The sequence below is a fragment of the Drosophila elegans genome, unplaced genomic scaffold (assembly GCF_018152505.1).
Source record: "Drosophila elegans isolate 14027-0461.03 unplaced genomic scaffold, ASM1815250v1 contig_149, whole genome shotgun sequence".
In the NCBI taxonomy this organism is placed as follows: domain Eukaryota; kingdom Metazoa; phylum Arthropoda; class Insecta; order Diptera; family Drosophilidae; genus Drosophila; species Drosophila elegans.
The window spans coordinates 4,097,825-4,119,071 of record NW_024545513.1 but is presented as its reverse complement, the minus strand read 5'-3'; the positions used below and the strand labels follow the sequence as shown (position 1 = coordinate 4,119,071).

Below are 21,247 nucleotides of genomic sequence, written 5' to 3'. Positions count from 1 at the left end.
TTAAAATCAGTTGCTGTACCTATAGCTAGGATTTTGTGGTCCGATTTTAGGAAAACTCTAATGAGCAAGCTTTTGTTCCCCTTACAATTGTCTTGTTCCGGATTAAGCCGCTTGATTTTGACAAAAGCAGAACAAATTAGAAAAAAAGCGATCGATAGAAATGTATTAATGTTATAAAGGCCTCTGCAAGGGTATACGAAATTATCCTATGCCGCGTCATTGGAAAAGATGCAAGTCGGAGCCACGAGAGGAAAGGAGCAGTTCCCAGGACTACTCCCGGATGACCCTGATGAACACAGATTGCCTTGATCGAACCTGGTTTTTTGTAAAGCCCCATGGAAAATGAAAATCGTGTGCCTGTGTGTGAATCAACGCGTGCGTGTGTGTGTGCGCGTTTGTTAATGTAGTGTACTTCGTAGCTGATAGGTCACTCGATCCAAACACATCTTACATTTAAAACTTATTTATGCAAATATTTTTAAAAGATTTCCAACAATCAAAATTTCAACGAATCAAGAAATAAATTTTCCCATTGTTCAGCTAAGCAATCCGATAGTTTTATTTATTAACCCACTTCTCCACTTCTGTACGAAAACACAATATCACCAAGAAATCGCTTTATTCATCATCGTTATCTGAATTTTGTATATGAATTGTAGTTTTAGTTCTGAAATTGTGAATATGTTCGAGATAAGCGGAAACTAAAGTTTTGAAATTGTTGATGAATAAATAGCTACAGTAACTGTGTGAATATAGAACAGTATTATTCCTTTCATCTAGTGGCCTCGCTTCCTCTCTCTCTCTCTTTCTCTCTAGATGTATCGCCGTCTCGCTCTATCTGGTGGAACTTCAAGGTACGGAAACGGAAGTAGTCTAAAGTTGCCCCATTTTGTTTTACTATCTCCCTCCCTTTATTTACATATCTCTTTAGAGTTTTGAAGAAATTTATCTCCATGAGATTTGTCGATTTCATTTCTTTTTGTTTTTTTTTTTTTATGTATGGATTTTGTTTTTATTAACATAAATTTCAAAAAATATTGTTTTTAGCGTTTTGTTGATGTTTTTGTTTTGTTTTGGACTTGGTTTTAGAATTAGATTTAAATATTCGATATGCACTTGATGGGTTGCCTTGCTGTTTTACAAATGTATATAATGTATGTGTGTTTCATATTTCACAATTTGATTGGCTTTTCTTTCCATTGTTTTGTTTTGTATGTGTGGGTCGCATACATCGGCTCGAGACGGAAATTAATAAATATATATTCATCCTCACATGATGCTCTGAAGTTCTTCTGCAGCTACCGTTACGAGTGTAGGTATAATAAATCTATGTTTATTAATATTATTATTATTAAAGTTTATCATTATTATATGGTCTGGCTCTGCTCGGATCCGCCGACGCAGTCCGTCGGATACGGGTGCAGGTGCAGGTGGTGCCTAGGCCCTTCTCTTACAAGTCGGTCTCGCCGTAGAGAGCTGTGCTGAAGGACATGTAGTCCAGGGCGCCGGGCACTCCGTTGGCTCCCTTGTAGGGCGGCATGCGCTGAATGCAGTACTCGGCCTGATCTGGGGGCAACTCGCGGCGCAGTTCGTCGGGCAAAATGTATGGCTGGAAAAAGGTTACGTAGGGGAATCATTAGAGACTGGAGTTTGAACAGGTTTCAAGGGCACAGGGGCTGAATCGCAAACTAACATCTGTTCACCAATAGCATAGCCCATTCCCTATTTTATCACCTCATGCTCTGCCTTCAAATCCCCCAACAAATTTACACCGACGACAACACTCAAATAGCTATCTCGTTCTGATATAAAGCAAACTATCAATACAATATAATATATATGAAATGAAAACTATTATTTAAGTTAACAAATAAAACAAAAAAGGTAAATTTAAATTAAACTACAATATAGGAATGTGCCATGAGAGCATAAGGCCACCCTTTGCTATATCTTCTAAAATTTACTGTTAGCTTGTCTAATCTAACTATAAGATAGCATTAATTTCGAAATAGAAAATCTTTTTCTGTGCGTCCAGTTTTAAATAAGTTATCCTGCAAATCACTCTTAGAGCAAAATTAATAGAAAGGGCTTTTGCAAGATATCTCGGCTAATATACAATCATTACAATGACCAATTTGAACTCCAAAAAACCTAATGTGTTCACAGTCACATGTTTGCTTGATTTGTACCTCTAAGAACATGGGTTTATGGAAAAGCGATTCAGCCCTTGCTTTGACAATCCCCCCCAAAAAGAATGGGGTAGATAGGTAACCCACCTTGTCGGCTGCCAGGATTCGGAAGGAGTCGATGACTTGTTCGGCAGTGTCGGTATCGGTGCTCTCGCGGGTCATGAAGTCGAGGAAGGCGTCGAAGTGCACGTAGCCAGTGTTGTTGGGATCGACAACGGCGAGGATGCGCTGGAAGTCCAGGTCACCCTGGCGATCCTTGCCGATTGAGTAGCCCAGCGAGACCAGGCACGACTTGAACTCCTCGGGCGACAGGCGGCCGGTGCGGTTCTTGTCGAAGTGGTTGAAGCTGCTGCGGAATTCGTTCAGCTGCTCCTGGCTGATGCCCTTGGAGTCGCGGGTGAGGATCTGGTTCTCCACCTCGTTGATGTTGCGATTGATCGAGGTGAGCAGCTGCTCCCAGCCGACGCGCAGCGTCTCCATCGTGTAGTTGGTGTATCGGTTCTCGAAGATCATCGATTCCTGCACCGCCTGGTGGATCTTCTCCAGCTCCTCAATGTTGGGCTTGTAGGCGTAGACGGCTTGTTCGTACTCCTTGAGCCGGTGCAGTTGATCCTCCAGCGATCCCTGCAATCCCATGCCGATGGCCGTGACCGCATCCATCTGCCGCTCGATCCAGGGGCCGACAATGTTGGCCTTCTCGGCGAACTGGCGGCGCAGCATCTCGTTGTTCTGCTGCTTGCGCAGCTCGTTGGCCAGCGTCTGGTCGCGCTGGGGCACCAGCTGGCGGACGTCGCTCCACTTGCGGGTCATGTCGTTGGCGGTCAGGGTGGTGTAGGGGTTCTCCAGGCCGCCGGGGATCTGGTGCTGCTTCACAATCGACTCCACCTCGCGGACCAGGTTCACAATCAGGTTGAACTCCTTGTCGGCCTCGCCCAGCGTCGCCTTGAACTGGTCGTGCGCCTGAATGAGGCCCTGGATCTCCTCCATGGTGTGCACGATGAACATGTCCACAAGATCCTCGCGCGTTCCGTCCAGCCAGTTGTTGAATGGCGCCGCCCGCTTCGCGAACTCCAAATGCAAGATGTCGATCTTCTCCAGGATGCGCTCGGCCTCGTCCAAAGCGGTGCGCCTGCGCTGGGTGAGAGCACCCAGGCGGTCCCACTGGTCGCAGATGCGCTGGCACCTGGCGTTCACCGACACGCAGTCATGGTACTCCAGGGTGCTGTGGATTGGGAACACGGATTACGGATTAGTTTAGATCTCAGGCGCTAATGGTCTGTGGTGAGCGCTGCCAGATAAAAATGGGATGGATGGTCGGATGACGATGTTGCCAGTTAACCTAACGTATGCTTAGACTTAGAGATCATATTCGATAACTGGCTTTAAAAATAGTCTGGTTAGCAAAATGTACTTGTTCAGGCACAACTAATTTAAAATTATATTATTTAAGCTTTTTTAAATTTATTAATGTAGAAAAAACATTTTTTTAATTTGCTGAACCATTAAAAAATTATAATTAGAATAGTCTTGTTAAGTTTTGAATGCAGAATAATTTTCCCACTCGAAAAATAAAAAAAAGCCATGGTTTTCCCTTTTCCATTCCATAGATCGTTTGCTGTTAGATCGACAAATTTTAGTATTCAGAAATCCTATTTTATTTGCCTAGTTGTAGACTTTCACTGGTTGACCCTTTTCTTGTGATAATGTCTGGATGGATGACAGATCAAGGAGGTGGAATTCTACCTAACCTCACGCTGGACGCAGACCAGATTGGTGAACACCATTGGCCATCAGTGGCAGCAGGCGGGGATAAATCGAAATTAGCTAATGGGCTCGCTCTGGGCGGATACTTACTTCAGCTCTTGGGCGATGGCGGCGATCTGCTCGACGCGATCCTGGTGGGCGGCCAGGTCAGACTCAAAGGCTTCGTGCTTCTTCTTGAGGGCCTTCAGCTCGTTGAGCTTGCACTGGCGGAAGTCCTGCGACTGCAGCATCTCCTCCTTGCCACGCGTCCAGTCCTCATGGGCATCGGCCTGTGCGGACGGGATTTAGTTATAAATTAATAACAAGAGGTCATCCCAATGACCGACTCACCTTGTGCTTGAACTTCTGGGCCAGATGCTCGAGGCGCTCCAGGCGCATGGTCTCGGCCAGCAGCCACTCCTCGAAAGCCTTCTCGGCCAGCTCCAGACCCTTCCACGAGTTCGAAATGTCCGACACGGTCTTGCCCTCGGTGGGCAGATAGGCGGGCCGGTTGGACAGACGCAGCTTGGTCTGCAGCGTGTTGAAGTTCGTCTCCAGCTTGGCCTTCTGCTCCACGCGTGGTGGCTTGTGCTTGCGCCGGTAGGTGCGGTACTCCTCCAGCTTCTTCTGCACGCCCGCCAGCGAGTTGTCGGCCTGGCGCGAGTTCAGCCACGGCATGGTGCGACGGATCCACTCCAGCAGCTGTGTGGATCAGGATCAGGATTAGGTCAGTAAGTAGGCTTCTCCATAGCCAATCGTTTTACTTTAGGGGTGCTCATGCCCATGCACTATACACTCACAATGTAAGAAACGAGGCAAGCCACCAACAAATACATTGATTTCAATTTTTGATCGCTAATCCAAATGAAATTTGTATTTGACTTTCCCTCGACTTGTGTTGGTAAATGCACAAATGCCAAAGGGCAATTTCAGCACCCCTACTCTTCTACTTACATCACTGGCCAGACGCTCGTACTCCTCCATGAGGCGTTCGTTCTCCTGGTTGACCTTGAGCACCTTGCAGATGCGGTTGGCAGCGGTTTCCGCCTGTCGTTTGGTGTTTTTGGTTGGTTACATGGTTGTTGGGTGGGTGGAAAAGGTGGAAAGGTTGCACATTAGAAGGCTTCAATCGTTTCGCTCTGAGTGTGCGTGTATGTGTGGGCACGGAACCAACTCAGATTTGGAAAAGCAAAAACAAGACGAACAGGAAACAGGAACAGGAACACTAACTGGGCGACGCGGCTCAGCTCACTTCAGCTCCATGCCACCGACCCATTGATTTGAACTGAACTGAACTGAACTGTGTGCCCTATATAAAAATGAATATAAAACGTTGCAGAAAGTAAAATAAACGGAAACGAAAGAAGCAACCGAAAACATGGCTAACAAATGCAATGGCAAAGAAATCCATTCCATTTCAGTAAAGCGGTCTAAGGATCAGGATGCTCAGTCAAATCTGCAGTTAGCATAGCGCGTTGTGTTTTTATTGTGTTTATCGATGATATGGTATAAGAGTAAGCAGATATAGAAGAAGGAAAATCATGAAAGGAATTCTCAAAGTCAGTCAGTGTCCTATGTATTTGAAGTAAAGAAGGCAAGAGATTGCAATAGAACCACTGGACATTTACGAATATTACTGGCATTTCAGAAAAAAGTTTAAGAGGGTGACCGGCTTCAAATTTCAAAAAAAGAATAGTACATGAGAAAGTTTTAGGAAAGGAGAAGAAAATGATTCTATCAATGGCGCCCTTTACAGCTCTTTGATGAGTCATCAATAGTCAGTATTACTTTTGGCAATACTAATCAAGATGCATATTAAAAAGACCTGCTCGGGCGCCATCAACAAATGTTGTGTTGTGCTAGTGCTAGTGATTTTGTTGTTGGGGTGACTGATTGGATGTTTTTGGTGTTTAACAGACCTTTTGGGCGCCACTGAAGCAGTGATAGTACGAGGACACATAGGTCATCACCGCTCGCTCATCGGGCAAAGCTGTATTCTGCAGATCTGTGATCGTGTGTGTGGTGTTTTTTTTGTTTTTTATTTTTGATTTTTCAGGAAGGTTGTTGTTGTAGTTGTTGTTGTGGCGATTGCAGTTGCAGATTGGTTAATGGCAGTTGTTGGTTTTTTTGTTTTTTGATGAGCGGAGCGAGCGCGCACACAGAGAGATAATAAAAAGAGAGAAAGATAAAGAAAGCAACAAACATACAAGTGAGTTAATCTTTAACTTGGTTAGTCTCGACAGGCATCAAACATTATCACAATCATTTTAGGCTTATGCTAGGTTAGTGGACACAATCTCATTTCGGCGCACAAAACTCGAACACTGGATCTAAAATGTTTTTTGGTTTTTTTATCCTATCAGGGATCGAGTTTTGGTTCCGAGCGCCTTATTAAACACCTATAAACAGGGCAAGCTCAACGCATTGCAGATTATTTGCAGCATGCAATGCGCACGGTTTGGAGATATTCAACCTATTAACTCGAAATGGGCTAACTGGAGTTACAAGCTTGGTTTTTTTATGGATGTTAAAGGGTCGAACTTGCTTAGGTTCGCCTTATTAAAGACAGCTATCTTCTGTTTGGTTAAAAATTCACTTGACAATGGAGATCTAGTGGGAGAAATTGTGTCTCCTATGTTAAAGGCCCTGTGGCTACAGTTTTATCAAAAATCCAAGTTATTTGTGTTCAGTGACGGGTTTCGAAGATTAAAAATAACTAACAGAACTTTTTGGACTCCCATTTTATATAGGGTTAAGCATAATCTCAAATATCTGTTCAAGCGCAGTTAGTAGAGCGGTTGTTAGCATCTGGCAGATGCGGATGCAAATGCGGATACGGATGCGGGAACGAATAATATACGAGGCCAATGCAAATCGAATCAAGACAAATCCAGGCGATTCAAATTCGATATAAGGAGAGGGCGCAATTTCGTGGCGATTCCCGCTGCCCTTCTGGTAGCTGTGACTCTGATTTTGGCTTGACCTTGGCTCGACCTTGGTCCCGAACCGCGGCGACCTTGGGATGACGCGCGTTCGTGCGGCGCATTTGGTCAAGGCCCGCGGTGATGGGAAGAAGAAGGAAAGCAAGAGCGGCAGCAGCAACAGCAGCAGCGGTAACATCGCAAAATCGCATAAAAATATACTTAGAACGAGGAAGGCATATGCTCATATATAGATATAGATATATGTATATCGATATGCCGCGCTAGAGCTAGATATTTAAGTGTATCGTGGTGAAGTTTAGTCACATTGTAATTATTCGGGACGTAGGTGTATTGTCTTGTGGGTTCGGGTACATGCGTCACATTTCCAACCTGTTGGGCTCCCTGGAAGGCGTGGTAGTAGCAGGAGACGTACGTCATGATGGCACGTTCATCCGGTTTCGGAGTGTTGATCAAATCTGTCGTTGTTCACCAATCGCAGTGATTAGAACCAGAACCCAGGCATTGGCTTACGTCTAATCGCTAACCCCCGAAACCCACGAAAAAACCTCAATGCTACTATTGTTCAGTAATGGGATGTATCAAAAATAATTGCAGAAATTTATATCTTAATTCAATTACAACAAAAAATTCTATTAGTTGGCTTTACCAGTTAAATAATTATTTTGGGCTGAACAGACTATTTACTCTCCTATGTAAGCAATATTTAGTAATTTCTTTTAGATTTTCTATCTAAGAGATTTATTTGGAGTATAAGCAAAACGTTGTACTGAAGTACGAAAATGAAGAAGAGTTTGTAACTCGTAATTTCGTTACTTTGTGGGCTTAAAATACGCTATAAAATAAATGGAACTTAAACATATCTAACAATAAGATATATCCCATTACTGATTCTTAACCACCCCAAAAACAATCAGTCCCAAAAACACATACCATCTGGGTCCAACATGCGCGGGATATCCAGATACTTCTCGGCCACATCGAAGGCAGTGTTAAGATTCTCCAGAGGATTGTCTTTGGACAGCTTGGCGTAGTCGATCAGATCTGGACGATGGCGGTGGATAAGGGCGCAGAAGGCCAGACCATCCTATAGAAGGCATTGAAATCGTTGAGCAATTAAGAATCCAGGGGAGCCTGCACAACCCACCTTGAACGACAGATGGAAGTTCTGTACGTTGACGTTCTTGTAGGGCGCCGTCTTGCGCTGGCACCACAGCAGCAGACCTTCCTTGGCGGTCATCTCCTCCACAGATATGTCCTGTATGGCGAAACGCAGGATGATCGTCCAGATCATGCCCAGGGTCATCTTGAGGTTGCCATCCACGATCTCCTCGGCGCCAATGGACACCAGGTGGACGCCTTTGGAGGCGATGAAGTCGAGAGCCTTGTTCACGTTGGCGATCTTGTGGAAGCGCATCTTGCCGCGATCGGGCTTGGGCAGCGTCTCGCCGGAGATCACCTCCAGCAGCAGCATCAGTTTGAGGCCGTTGCGGAAGTCCTCCTCAATGTTGTCGATGGCGGTGCCGGCTTTGCGCAGATGACTGTTACACCAAGCGGTAAATGTCTAGGGATATGTTTTAAATCAGAGTTATAATTGGTTTCGATAAGAGGTTTTGTTGGGCAAAAGTTACGGGCATTATATTTTGAAGATAAACCAATAAGTACTTTCTAAAAGCTGTTAAAACAGTAATAATACCAATACCTCCAAAGATATTTAATTTGTTGACACCTTTTCATTTTAGGTTTAAGCACAAAATAATTATATTAAATTGCACATCACAACAAGTTAATTAAGATCTATACTAGTCCTTGGTGTTTAGTGAAGAGTCTTATTATAAATTGATTTTTAGATATTCAATGCTGCAATGCTATTAAGCTTAAATTAATTTCCCTTTATTGGAATAGGTAATAATTAAGTTGATCGATTTGAAGATAGAATATTGAATATTTTTAAATGATGCGAATCAGTAAAGAATCTCTGTACGTAATGAAGTCATGAAACATGTTAAAATGTTCAAAGATTTAAAAGCAGTCATAATTAATTAATTAATAACTATACCTAACGAAATGTTTATTTTTTTAACACCAAGATCCTTGTACATGTATATCTTGGGATTTTGGGGGCGTGACACCCTGTTTGCGGGACAGCTGATCGCTGATCGCCGCCAGCTGTCCCAGAGTCTCAGTTCCTGTTTTCTTTCGCCATCCATTTAGGGCAGTCCCAGCCCAGAAATCTTTGTTGTTGGCTGCATTCGGCTTTTAGCTGATTTACTGATCGCTGGCAAGACCCCCTCCCTATACCCTCTTTTATTCGCGACCCACTGTTAGGTCTCCAACTGGGGCTGACAGTTGCAGTTATTTTTCACCGAATGGGGACAGACAGACGACGATGGAGCACAGCCAGAACAAAGAGAAAACAAGAAAAGACAGCAGGCACACATGTGCATGTGTATAAATATAAACCAGTTCTTTTTTGCACACACTTCATTATTTTGGAGAACCCCTCCCCCACCCAATCGTAAGGTTTTGTAATTTTACAACTCGGAATTGTTATGGAGATTTGGTTAGTAACGCCCAATTTATGGCCCTGGGAATTTGTAAAGCCTTCGCCTTCTTGAGGAAACCCCATTCACGGAAAACCCGGAACAAATGAAAATGAAAAGGAAAGGGACAGGAGGAGGAGGTAGTCCAAACCGATTGACAAATGGCCATATATGCATCACAATGGATCACCGCTAGAACGGGATCAAAATAGGAGGAGCAGGGGGCTCCACTTTATTGGCCATTAGCTTACAGTTAGGTGCGTCAGACAGGAGAGAGGAGGAGAGTGGAGAGAGCTGATCTAAGCAGAGAACAAGAAATGCAACTGTTAATGCAAATCGCGCTGCCCCTCTCTTTCTCACTTAACGATCACAACGGTTGCTGGGGACAGATTACACAGTACCCACTTGAACAATAACAACTCAAACTAGGCCAGTCGAGAAAGAGAGGAGAGAGAGGAGTCGACTACGACTGCATTGCGTCGCCAAAACGAGTCGCTCCGGCTTACCGCTAGTCTCCACTCAGCATCCAGTGCTGCCAACCAAACATGACTTCTAGATTTTTTCTAGTGTATTTCGAATTGTTAGATACATTTATACATTTATGTATGAAATTTAAAGATCTTTTTTTATGTGAAACATTCAATCTAGTTTTTACAAACCCTATGCCAATTGCCTAAAATTTATTAATAAAGAGGGGTAAACTTTACATACTCATTTGCGCTGGTGGGTCATTAAAATGCTGAAACATAACAATGAAATAAAATCAGGGGATTGAATCGCCAATAATACTTTTAAAACTGTATAATTTTTAAGTTTCATCCCATTAATTTTAAAAACTGTTTGCGTTTTGGAGCTTCCTAACCGTTTTCTTTCTACAAATCTGGCAACACTGATTGGTTGCAGCCTCTCTTTTCTCGAGCGGTTGCATTCCGGCAACCCGTTTTCGTCTCTGATCAATTACCGTTATCGGGCAGCGGCGACGTCGGCGGCAGAGGCCAGTGGCCTGCGCCGATTGCAGCAGAGCGGCAGAGTTGCCTGGACCAGCTTGCAGTTTCCAACTTCCAGATCTATGATTGAGCAATCTTTTTGGCCGGTCAAGGCGCACGCGCCAAATGCGAGAAAAAAACACAAACGACCGTCGTCCGCCGTATTTTTTGTTTTTTTTTGTTTAGTTTAAAAAAAGCTTTTTTGGGGAAAAGCTCTCTATTGGCAGCACAGCAGCAACGGACTCGCTCTTGCACACCCATTTTTAGCCGAGTGTAATTTGAGCGGCCCCATAGCATGGACTCATTCGCACAGGCCAGGCGGATGGAGGAGGGTGGCAACCCTGGCCGCTGATCCTCCTCATTCATTCACACATTTCGCACACATGAGTCATAAGATGAGACATGGGGGCATGGAGGAGGGGCGGTAGACACTCACCACCCACACCCATTCCCCCCATCTTTACACCTTTTGTTGCTTGGCTGCTTTCAATGTAAACACAAAAAAGAAACAATTTCGGTGGCTGTTTTTTTTTTCTTTTTTTCGGCTCTCATTATTCAGCAGCTGACGAATTCCGTTTGGTAATTTACGGTTACGAAATGCGTATAGAGAGCGAGCGAGATGCCAGGCATACATGTCCGAGCATGTCAAGCTCAAGTCGTCCGGCGACCGCCAAAAATCTTCATATTTTCGCTTTATTTTGTATTTATTTCTCGACTTTTTTCCGATCTTCGTTAATTATTTTCAGTTTCGTTTGTGCGCCAGCGATTTGTCATTGCATTTTCGCCATGCTTTATGAGTGTGGGTGGCTGATGAATCTGAATCTCGGGGATACATAGATATTCTGAATCCGAATAGCGTGGAAATGTGGTGCATAGGAATGCTGTCTATTTATAATTGTCAATTTCATTTCACCACCTAGGCGTCGTGTCAAAAACACAGCCTTGCACTAAATTTTGGCTGGCAATTTATAGAATTATGTATATAAATAAACATATAGGTGTATGGTTGTTGCAGGTCTCTAGGTTAGAGATCTTGGGAATGGGTCTTTCTGGGCAATATCCTCTATGCCTTTTCACTATCTTCACGTTATTGTTGGCCTTCTAACTCTTATCGCCTACGACCTTCAGGTTTTTCTAGATGTCTCCACCCCAATTGCCACCTACTTATGGATCGATGTTTCCATCTTTATCTAAACAGTGGCAATTAGTTGCTGTTCTTCTTTAGACGCCAAAGGTGTAACGGTATGCTTCCGCTGGCGGACAACGACAAACAACCAACAAACAAACCAATCGATGAAAAAAAGAAGATCAAAGGGGTGCCAGGGGGTTGGATTGGAAACTGTGTGGAAAATGGGTTGGTTAACCTTCGGTTTCGATTGGGAGGGTTGGGTTTTTTTTTATGGTGATTAACCTGTTGGGTGGATCGAAATCAGCAGTGGAGGAAACCAAAGAGATCTTCGATTTTCATAATCATAAGCGATCGAAGGCTTTTGGATATACGTTCTATATGTGCTATTCTATATGTATAGTTCCTGAACAGCAACAAACTATTTTCGTACTATCTTCAAACATTGCTCGAACAACAAGAGCCATGAAAATCAAGAAAGAAGAATTCTATTTTTAAAACGGGCCACTGAGCTTTTTTGTAGTTGTTGTTCTAGCTTTTTTTGTGTGATTCCTATGTTGTTGTTGCGGTGATGGTGGTGGTGGTGTTGGCTCGGTAAAATATTGAAACATAATCGAAAAATATAGAACACAGCCAGGCCAGTGAGCATATGTCTTATACATACGATCTACGGATACAGTAGATATTCGACAAATTGGCTAATGAAAAGGAACTTCCAAGACGTTTTCTATATCCAGACCTTTCCGGAATATTTGCTGAAAATCTTTCACAAGGTTAAACCTTTCATTTTTCCGATTATCATTCCTTTGTATGTTTGTGTGTACCCTCTCGGAAAAAACAGCTAAACTGGAACCTCTTAGTAAAAAAAGCATAGTTCTTGCGATTTTAAAAAGCAACCACTGCAACGGTGTTTATCTTATTTGCAATTGGTTAAACCAAAAGCAGAATATAACTATTTCTAGGATGCATTGTTTTTGTTCCGAACTATAGTTTTAATTCGCTTTGACCTAGACAGTTTATCATTCGACTAACGGATCGATCTTATTTTATGGTATCTATTGTGTACAATTGCGGAATTTTAGATATATTGATTTTAACCGTATTAGGTTTAAAAAGGACTATAAACTATTAAATATATTGGATTAAACTGATTTTTATTTAAGGTATCTGGCCTACATTTCACAACTCAGTGTTTTAACACTGTTGCTGGAGTTCATTTAACTTTGATTTAGTGGTTTCTGGGTGTACAGTTAAAGTAAGGAGGTAAAATAAATATAGTTCTATTTGAGTGATTTGTTGCTTGAGTTGGGTGGTAATATATCTAAATTCATGGCTTTTTTTATATAGATTTTAAAAGAAGGTTATTTAAAAGTAGTAGTAGTTTGAGTTACTGATCTACATAAGAATAAAAAGGTTTTCAGGTCCACATCTCGGATTCTAAAACTTGGATCCCAGGGGTCAGGGTCGCACTCACCTTCTTCTGTTGCTTCTCCCACGCAGGATCGAGTAGGCCCTCACGCTCCCACTCCTCCTCCTGCTCCATGTAGCCATCTCCGTACTCCATGGAGAGTCCGTTCTCCATCATCATCTTGTGGCGCTGTCAGATGTCCCGCTCGCTCGCTATATACCTATATCGTTCTCGTTCCCTGTCCCGCTGCACACTCTCTCGCTCGCTCTCACAGGTGCTGGTGCTGCTGTTGTTGTTAGTGATCCAGTTGCTGCTGCTGCCGAAGGAAAACGGAGGTTGTAGGTTGGTTGCTAGCTGTTGTTCTTGGCCGGTTGTTCTTGTTGCCGCGGCTCAAGTCGATCGATCGATTGAGTTTGGTTTTGGTTCGATTCTCTGGACGACAGTCTCTATAGAACTGTGCCTGCCTGTGCGGTGCGTGTGTGCGTGTGTCTGAGTGCTGACTGACAGACTTACTGATTGATTGATTGATGGCGCAAAGCTCACCCCGATCCTGAAAGCTCCCGTGAGGAGAGACCAGACCAGCAGAGCAACAGTAAGCTGCCACAACAGGTGGTTGCCGTTCTACCCGCTAACACCCCTTAACCGTTTCCCGCTAATATTCCGATCCGAGTTGAAAAATACAAAAAGAAGAATCACGAATTTGGACTGGCAAAATCGTTGTATAACACGTTAATTTGCTGCTTAATTATTTTTGCTTTTGCTTTGCTCGTTCTTTTGTGTGTTTTCCGCGCTCGTTCCGTTTCGTATAGTATCGTATCGGTTAAAAATAGTATGTTTTGAAAAAGTTTTATTTTCGGCGTCAACGTCAACGCCGCAGCGAAGGGAAGTGGGCGAGGCCGGGGGCGGAGAAGGACGGTTCGGGATTGGTACATATTTGAAATAATTTTAAGAAATAGCGCGAATTCGGATCGGAAATCGGAACTGATCCGGTAAATATAGATCGATATACTCGCGGTGGGTTTCGTTCTTTCGTTTTTTTATTTGTGTCTTTTTTTTTATTGGTAGGTAGCACTTTGACTCTCCATATAGATCATATGTATATATACACATATTGTTCGGATATATATAGAGATATATGTGATTAGGCATATATAACCATCGCACGCACACATACACCTCACACACATGCACAGTTTTCGTTACTTTTTTTTTGCTTCGCTCATTTTTTTTGAATTTATTTATTTTTCAACAAGTACCAAAAAAAAACCCAAAAAAAAAGAAAATAGAGTATAACGAAAGCAAGTGAGTCGATCGGTTAGCCAGATATATATATATATACATATATATATACACATATATATATCAATATCTATTCGTGTGTGTGTATTGGAACCAAACAAAAACAAAAACAACAAAACAATGTGTGTGGACAGCAATTGAAGCAATATCTACGTGTGTCGCTTGCGAAGAGAAAGACCCGCTCGCGTTGATAGCCAACTCAAAACTGATGTCGCGCCAGCCAGCTGCCAACTCTGAATACCGTCGCAGTCGTCGTCGCAGTCGCAGTTGCCGCCGCTGCTGCCGCCGTCGGCGCACCACTAACAACACCACCACCCCCCATCTGCCCCACATCGCCCCATATATCGCCCACCGCACCACAGCAGCCGAAGAAGAGGAGGAGGAAAAGTCCGCCGTGCAGCGGGAGCATCGGATCGAATCGGATCGGTTTGGATCGCTTGCCATAGAGCCGAAGAGCCCCAACATCCGAAGACCCGAAAATCCGAAGAGCCGCAGAGTGGAGAGGGAAGCGGGGGGAGTGGCAGAGTGGGAGTGGGTGGTGGCAGAAGAAAGTATGAATTCGGCCAGCATAAGCGTACGAATCGTGGGACCCTTCAGTTGGATAACAATGTGCGGGTATGCTGCTTTCATGCCTGCTTGTTTCTTTTTCAATAATCAACCAATCCGAATAATGTATTAAGATATAAAAATATATTGTACTGCGACAGGTTTAAAAATCCTGGACTTTACAAATTAAAGCGTACGAACAGTAGGACCCATCATTTCAATGAAAATGTGCGGGTCTGCACTTTTATGGGTGTTACCTTCTTTTAACTTCTTGTTTATGGTTTTTGAAAATTTTCGTAAAGAAATATAACTGTACAACCCTGGATTTTAGAATATTAAACCAAGCTATGATGTGCTGATGAGGTTTGGTGACCCCCAAACTTTTAGAAATGGCATGCCTGCAATAGTTATTTTTTTGAGATTTGAATAAATTAAAAATGTTCTGGGATTTTTCTAAATAAAAATAAATAATTAAATAATTATTATATGAATAAAAGTCTAACAAACAATTATTTTAGAAATATCAAAAATAAAAAAAAAAATAAATTGATGTTTTAGTTTGAAGACATAGGAACAAAGAAAACATTTTTAGCTCAATTCATTAATTTTGATTTATCTTTTATATTTCAAAACCGATAGTTTTTAGCCCCTGACTCAATTATTTTAATTTAAATTGCCAAAAAATGTTTCATAAATTTATGGTCTGACTGATGGCTAGCCAAATTGTCATCATATAAACAATAAAATAATTGAAAAACGTTGATAAACTATCACTTTTCAATTTATCCATACATTTTTCATCCAACTTAAGCCTTTTTGGCAGCAAGATCGCCAGAGTAATGGGCACCGCGAATTCCTCACTCATTTGCCTTGATTTTGCTCAATTGCAGCTGCGGCTGCTGCCTGTTCCGCCTGTTTTTTTGGTTTTTAGGTTGGGCTGTGCCGAAGAGAGCTCTTGTTGGACCCCCATTAGTGAAATTGGTAGGAAAATGCAGTTGCAGGCGAGGCGACACACGAAGAAAGTAAGAGAGGTGGATGATGGAGGGGCAAGGGCACCCTGTATGCGATATGCGAATGCGAGACGACAACAACTTGTTGGCCCCCACGTCAGTTTGTCTGCCTCTCCACCGCCTCTTGGCCTTTCTTCTCCTCGTCTGTCAGCAAGTCTCCGCGGTTCAGACAGCATCTACATCCACCCATAACCCCCCTTCCTGGGTCTTCGGAAAACGCCCCCGCATAACTACGAAAATAGCAAATTGTTAATTTCGCTTCGAAAACTCTTTTCCAATACACACACACAACACGCAAATCGCAAATCGGCGGAGGAGAAGAGGTTTTTGGGGGGAACACATGATTTTATTGGCATGCTTTCATGGTTTTTCCGTGCGAAACATTTAATTTTTCATTCCACATTTCACATTTTTCAACACGCTGCTGCTACATAGGTATATTTGTGTGTGCCTTTTTGGTCGGGGGAGCGAGATATTTATGAAATTTATTAAATATGCTCACAAGCCACAAAATCAAGGATAGTGATTAGCTAGACCAATAAAAATCACCCACAATAAGTGTGGACACTCCTTGTTTTTGCACTGTGTGAGAGCTTTTAAAAGCTCTAGATCTAAGTTTATTTAAATGGAGAATCGTAGGACACTTTCTTCCAAACACATAACCCTACAACAAGGATCCCCGAAAACAGAGTATTATATCCGTCGCTTTGTCCCTATTTTAAGCTATTCCTTTAGATTCAGATAAAGAGATGAGAGAGAAAGATATATGGACAGAGATGGAACCTAAATTTCACTATTTATAGATAATAATGTGCGTCGTCAGCGGAGAGTTTTGTTCTTTTTTCGAAAAAAATATCTATTCTTAGTCGCTGCTTGTGCGTTAATACCATATTTTTGTAAATACATACTAACATACATTCCCGTTGAGACATAAATTTTATAAAAATTTACCAAATGCCATATGAAAGGCAGCAGCATCAAGGATAGGGGTGGAGGCCAGGAGGTGGCCCACAAAGCAACAATAATTGGGTAAGCACGGAGCACGAAAAAACACATATGCGGATCGAAAAGAATGGGAATGTAGAACCTTCCATTTAAAATAAAGTTATCGTATTCGAATAAATTACCTTAAAAATACAAATTGTCTTCACAATACCATTTTTAATGTAATATTTTGAAGACAAAAAATATGTTTTTATAAATGTATTAAAAAAAACCTGAAAAATACTTCAAATCGACAAGTTGGGATATACCTAGCATGAAGTTAAAATTAATAAGTTCAATTTCACGAACACATTTTTAAATAGAGTGTCTATTTCCAAACAGTATTCACTGTGAAATTTATTTATTACCTCCATCTAATTATATCACAAATAAATTTGGAAGAAAGCCAATTATTGGAAGGCCCACAGAATAAATCAATTAACTATTAATACAAAAATTTGATTAGCAAACTTTGCGTTCAATAGTCGGAAATAAAAGACAGTAAAACATCCGGGCGAATAACTTTGTTAAAATCTTGCAGACTCGCACAACCTAAAAAGCATCGCACACTTTGCCATACAGTACGAAACGCACTGCTTATATATGCAATCAAAGTCGCACATTTGTGCGGACAATTGCATTAATCACAGATTCACAGAAAAAACGAAAAGTTCTCTTGTTATGCAGTTTATATTTTATACATAGATATATTTTGTTGGTTTTCGTCTGTGTTTTTTGTTTCTCGCATGTAATTGATAACGCTTGGGTACAATTATGTTAAAAAGTAATTACAATTGATTTAGAACGGGGCCAGCACCGCAGATATGCGCCTGCCGACATATATATATGTATACTGAACTTGTATGTTTACATACGTCTGTAGATCATAACTATGCTTTAATATTTAACCTTTTAATATTATGTTTACTCCTTTAGCTTTAGTTTAACTTTTACTTTTACTTTGCTTGTGTGCTTCTTGTTTTTCTTTTCGTGTTTTGTGTTCTTTTCAAGTTTTGGGTTTTATTTGTTTTTCGTTTACTGGGACATAAACGTCGAGGAGGCTAATCTTCTTCATCTTAAGGAAAACATTTTCTATATCAATAATAATAATATTAGGTAATAAAAAAAAATAAACAATTACATACACATTTAGCGTAATATTAGAGGGGCTTTTGGAGGATTTTGAGGGATAGAGAGTGGAGAAATGCAAACAAACGCAATCACAATGAAACATTCTTCGGGCGGAGAATGGGATCGACCCCTACTCCAGTTTCATCGCCAGACCGGGCGGCGGCGGCGCCTCAAGCTGTTCCAGGAAGAGCTCCTCCAGCGGCCGGTCGCTGGTGATGCGGAATAGGAACAGGTGGTCCTGACACTTAAGGCTGATCGATCGCAGCGCGGGCAGACGCAGCAGCAACTGCGCGAAGCGGCCATCGTCGCCGGGGTGCTCCAGGCGACAGTGCTCGTCCAGACAGGCGTACACCTTCTCCCGGCACATCTCGATCTCCGCCCGGTTTTTGATGCCACGTATGTCCGGGTTGTACAGTATGATCGCCTTCAGGCAGGCCAGTTCGCGTCGGTCCAGATTCAGTCGCTTCATCTTGACGCTCAGCTCGGATAGGATGCGATCGAAGATGGCCGAAACACCGGCCTTGATAGCACTGTTGCGATGGTACGAGAAGCTCTGGTTGAGGAACAGCTGCTGCGGTTGCAGTCCCGGTGACCGTCGCTCAAAGGAGCCGTCGTGTCCAAGGCCACCGCCCCCGCCGACTCCTCCTCCGGCACCGCCGTCATCCAGCGACACGATGCTGCACCAGGCCACGTTTGCGATGAGCAGCTCGATCCAGGCGGCCTTCAGAAGAATGACCTGGTCGTCCAGCGGCACCTGGGCGAAGTGTGGCATCATGCGCGCGTATTCGACCATCTGGAAGAGCTGCTTGTTGACCACCTGGCACAGGGCGGAAACGGCTCCCTTGTAATCCGGCTGGACCGTAGAATAGGGACCGACGCGCAGGAAGGTCAGCGCTCGATCGCCGCTCTGAGTCTCCGCCCGCTGCTCGGCCTCCAGGATGCGCTCGATCGAGAAGTCCCTGGACACGCTGTTGGTCATAAAGTCGTCGGAGCCGTTGCCGCTTCCCAAGCCACCACCGGATCCAACGCCCAGTCCGCCAGAGCTGGAACCGCCACCCACAGAGCTGGAGCCAACTGAGCCCGGTCCGCTGGCACTCAGTCTGCCCGCCGCATTGCGCGCGCCGCGCTGACGCTCCTCCTGCACCGCCTCGCGTTTCATGCCGCAGGTGAGGCACTTCTGGTAGCGGCAGTACTGGCAGCGGTTTCTCTGCCGCTTGTCTATGATGCAGTTACGGTTCTCGCGGCACGCATATGTGAGATCCTTGCGCACCGTGCGCTTAAAGAAGCCCTTGCAGCCCTCGCAGCTGTAGACGCCGTAGTGCTTGCCGCTGGCCCGGTCTCCGCAGATGGAGCACAGGTGCTTGCTGCCGCTTAGCGGATGATTGGGCGGATACTGCTGCTGGACGGCTGCTGCGGCGGCAGCTGCTGCGGCCGAGTTGGGCGCCTGCGCCATCTGAGCGTCTACTCCGCCGCCACTATTGTTGTTGTTGGAACCGGCCGAATTGGAGCCGGGCAGCACGTGGACCATGGACATGGCCTGCATGAAGGGCCCAGGACTCTCGGCCTTGGGCGAGAAGCTGCTGTTGTTGCTGTCGTTCAGCTGCGAGATATCCGGCTTGACCTCCTCCTTGATGTGGCTCAGCCGGAAGCTGGCGTCTTGGTCGCAATTGTCCATCCTGGGGGAGCTCCTCCTCCTGCTCCTTGTAGCGTTTCTCTTTCGCTAGTTTTCTTGCTGCGTATGTCGTCTTCGCTCGCTTTCGCTGGGGATTTCACTTTGCCAACGCCACCGTGTCGTCCGTCCGTGCGTCCGTCCGCTTTTTCGTCCGTGGGGCCTAGTGGCGTTGCAGTCTCGTTGATTCGCTGCTGGGGCCGTTGTTGTTGCATTTACATAATCCTAATCCAATCCAATCCCCCTGGAGCCGCGCACTTTTCTCGCTCGCCGCCAAACAATTGTGCTTTTTACCAACAACAAAGAATGCCAGACTTTCTGACTAATGGATAAAAACCTTTTTTCGCGTCGACATTTTTTCTCAACAAAGGCAATTTCACCACGGCGGCGGAACTCACCATTCTAGAGATGGACCGTGACAGAGGTTGCGCCGTCACGACTAACGACTATTGATAGCAGCAAAGCACTAAGTGAGCTTGAGCCAAGCTTTACTGGATCTTTAAGTACTTAATGTAGAATGTTTGGCAATTGTTGCTGTTGTTTTGCAAAACACATAACTATGCTTGCAATATATACATAGATGTTTATATTTATGCATACTTAATAAATCCAACAAATAATATACTATTTATGCTTTATACAAAAAAAGAAAAAAACAAAACAAAATTTATCTATTTCCTAAAACGGTTTTTTTTCAATAAAGTTCATACTTTAAGTATTAACTTTCTCCTAATTAAGACAAACGGTTTCTTCGTGACTGGCAGCTAGCACATCTCTAACTTACCAAGCTGAGTGAATAGAGTTGCCGCCTCTCCCGCACAAACCATAACCAGTGGGTGGTTGTGACCCAATTAAAACGCTAAGAAGCACTGTTTTTAATATTTTTACAATTGGGTAAGGCCAATTAATCAATCAATCGAGATAAACACCAGAGAGCGAGTGCTGCGACAACCCTGGCAGGGGCGAATGCAACGCTGCGTCTGTCTGGCTCCCCACACCCCAAACTCTCCTCACACCCACCACCCACACACACTGCCACAGAGCAAATAATTTTGCGCCGCTGCAATTACATATATGGAAATGCGAAATGGAGAAATGTGAATGTGCGCCAATTTCACCGCTGCTGGCGCCAACAACCTCGACCCAAAATCGCTGAGAATCGAGCGGTTTGGCTAGTGAACCGCAACGTGAAACCAAGACCAAACCAAATTACGCGAAATGCAAATGCAAATGCAACTTACTTGCAGCCAGCGCCTTTGGATGCGTCGCAAGGTTTGTTTTGTTTTGTTTGTTTATTCACTGGCTATCAAGCGGGGCTATCAGTTATCAGTGCTCGCGGGCACACACACACTGGCACACACTGACGGAAACACGACGCCGATTTAATTTGTTGCAATTTTTATTGTAATTGTAGTAATACAAAGAGACGCGGTAATTGGCATTCGCAGCGAATGCGTGCAAGAAGAAGCATCAAATTCGCGAAACAACAGCTGACCAGAGCGTGAACCATAACCATAGAATATGCATTTTCAGTTAACTTTTCAAAACTCGGTCACACTAGTAAAAATTCAATTTTTTCGCTACCCGAATGTGTATTTTACGATCTTAGTAAAAGTCTTTGCTAATTGTGCGTTATGTTGCCATCCCTCGGTAATCGAGTATTCAGGAAAA

At 43.7% G+C, this 21,247-nt stretch overlaps 2 protein-coding genes across 4 annotated transcripts; both read right to left on the bottom strand.

Annotated features, from left to right (window-relative positions):
• Positions 1–602: 602 nt before the first annotated feature.
• Positions 603–13,126, bottom strand: LOC108136202 (alpha-actinin, sarcomeric). 3 transcript variants are annotated; one of them, XM_041710757.1, is made up of 10 exons: positions 13,004–13,126; positions 8,022–8,438; positions 7,808–7,961; positions 7,238–7,332; positions 5,852–5,929; positions 4,887–4,979; positions 4,284–4,634; positions 4,044–4,222; positions 2,277–3,411; positions 603–1,609 (listed from the first exon to the last, which is right to left on the bottom strand). In XM_041710757.1, exons 1-10 carry the CDS (start codon positions 13,115–13,117, stop codon positions 1,451–1,453), a joined length of 2,775 nt encoding a protein of 924 aa, XP_041566691.1. In that variant the 5' UTR covers positions 13,118–13,126; the 3' UTR covers positions 603–1,450. The 3 variants fall into 3 exon arrangements, with proteins under 3 accessions (XP_041566691.1, XP_017112690.1, XP_017112692.1); XM_017257201.2 differs by lacking the exon at positions 5,852–5,929 and having other exon boundaries at positions 7,181–7,332; positions 13,004–13,117; XM_017257203.2 differs by lacking the exon at positions 7,238–7,332 and having other exon boundaries at positions 5,852–5,937; positions 13,004–13,117.
• A 4,324-nt stretch (positions 13,127–17,450) lies between these two features.
• On the bottom strand, positions 17,451–19,973 carry LOC108136203 (protein ultraspiracle). Its single transcript, XM_017257205.2, has one exon. The coding sequence runs from the start codon at positions 19,580–19,582 to the stop codon at positions 18,038–18,040; it is 1,545 nt and encodes a 514-aa protein (XP_017112694.1). The 5' UTR covers positions 19,583–19,973; the 3' UTR covers positions 17,451–18,037.
• Between the last annotated feature and the right edge of the window lie 1,274 nt (positions 19,974–21,247).

What these genes read in the sequence shown, in the direction of transcription:
- LOC108136202 (XM_041710757.1), bottom strand. Translation starts at nt 13,117, where the DNA reads ATGATGATGGAGAACGGACTCTCCATGGAGTACGGAGATGGCTACATG. An exon ending in GCGCATGTTGGACCCAGATG is followed by an intron (nt 7,333 to 7,807) that starts GTATGTGTTTTT and finishes GAACAACGACAG; the next exon opens with ATTTGATCAACACTCCGAAA. An exon ending in GAATCCTGGCAGCCGACAAG is followed by an intron (nt 1,610 to 2,276) that starts GTGGGTTACCTA and finishes ACCTTTTTCCAG; the next exon opens with CCATACATTTTGCCCGACGA.
- LOC108136203 (XM_017257205.2), bottom strand. Translation starts at nt 19,582, where the DNA reads ATGGACAATTGCGACCAAGACGCCAGCTTCCGGCTGAGCCACATCAAG.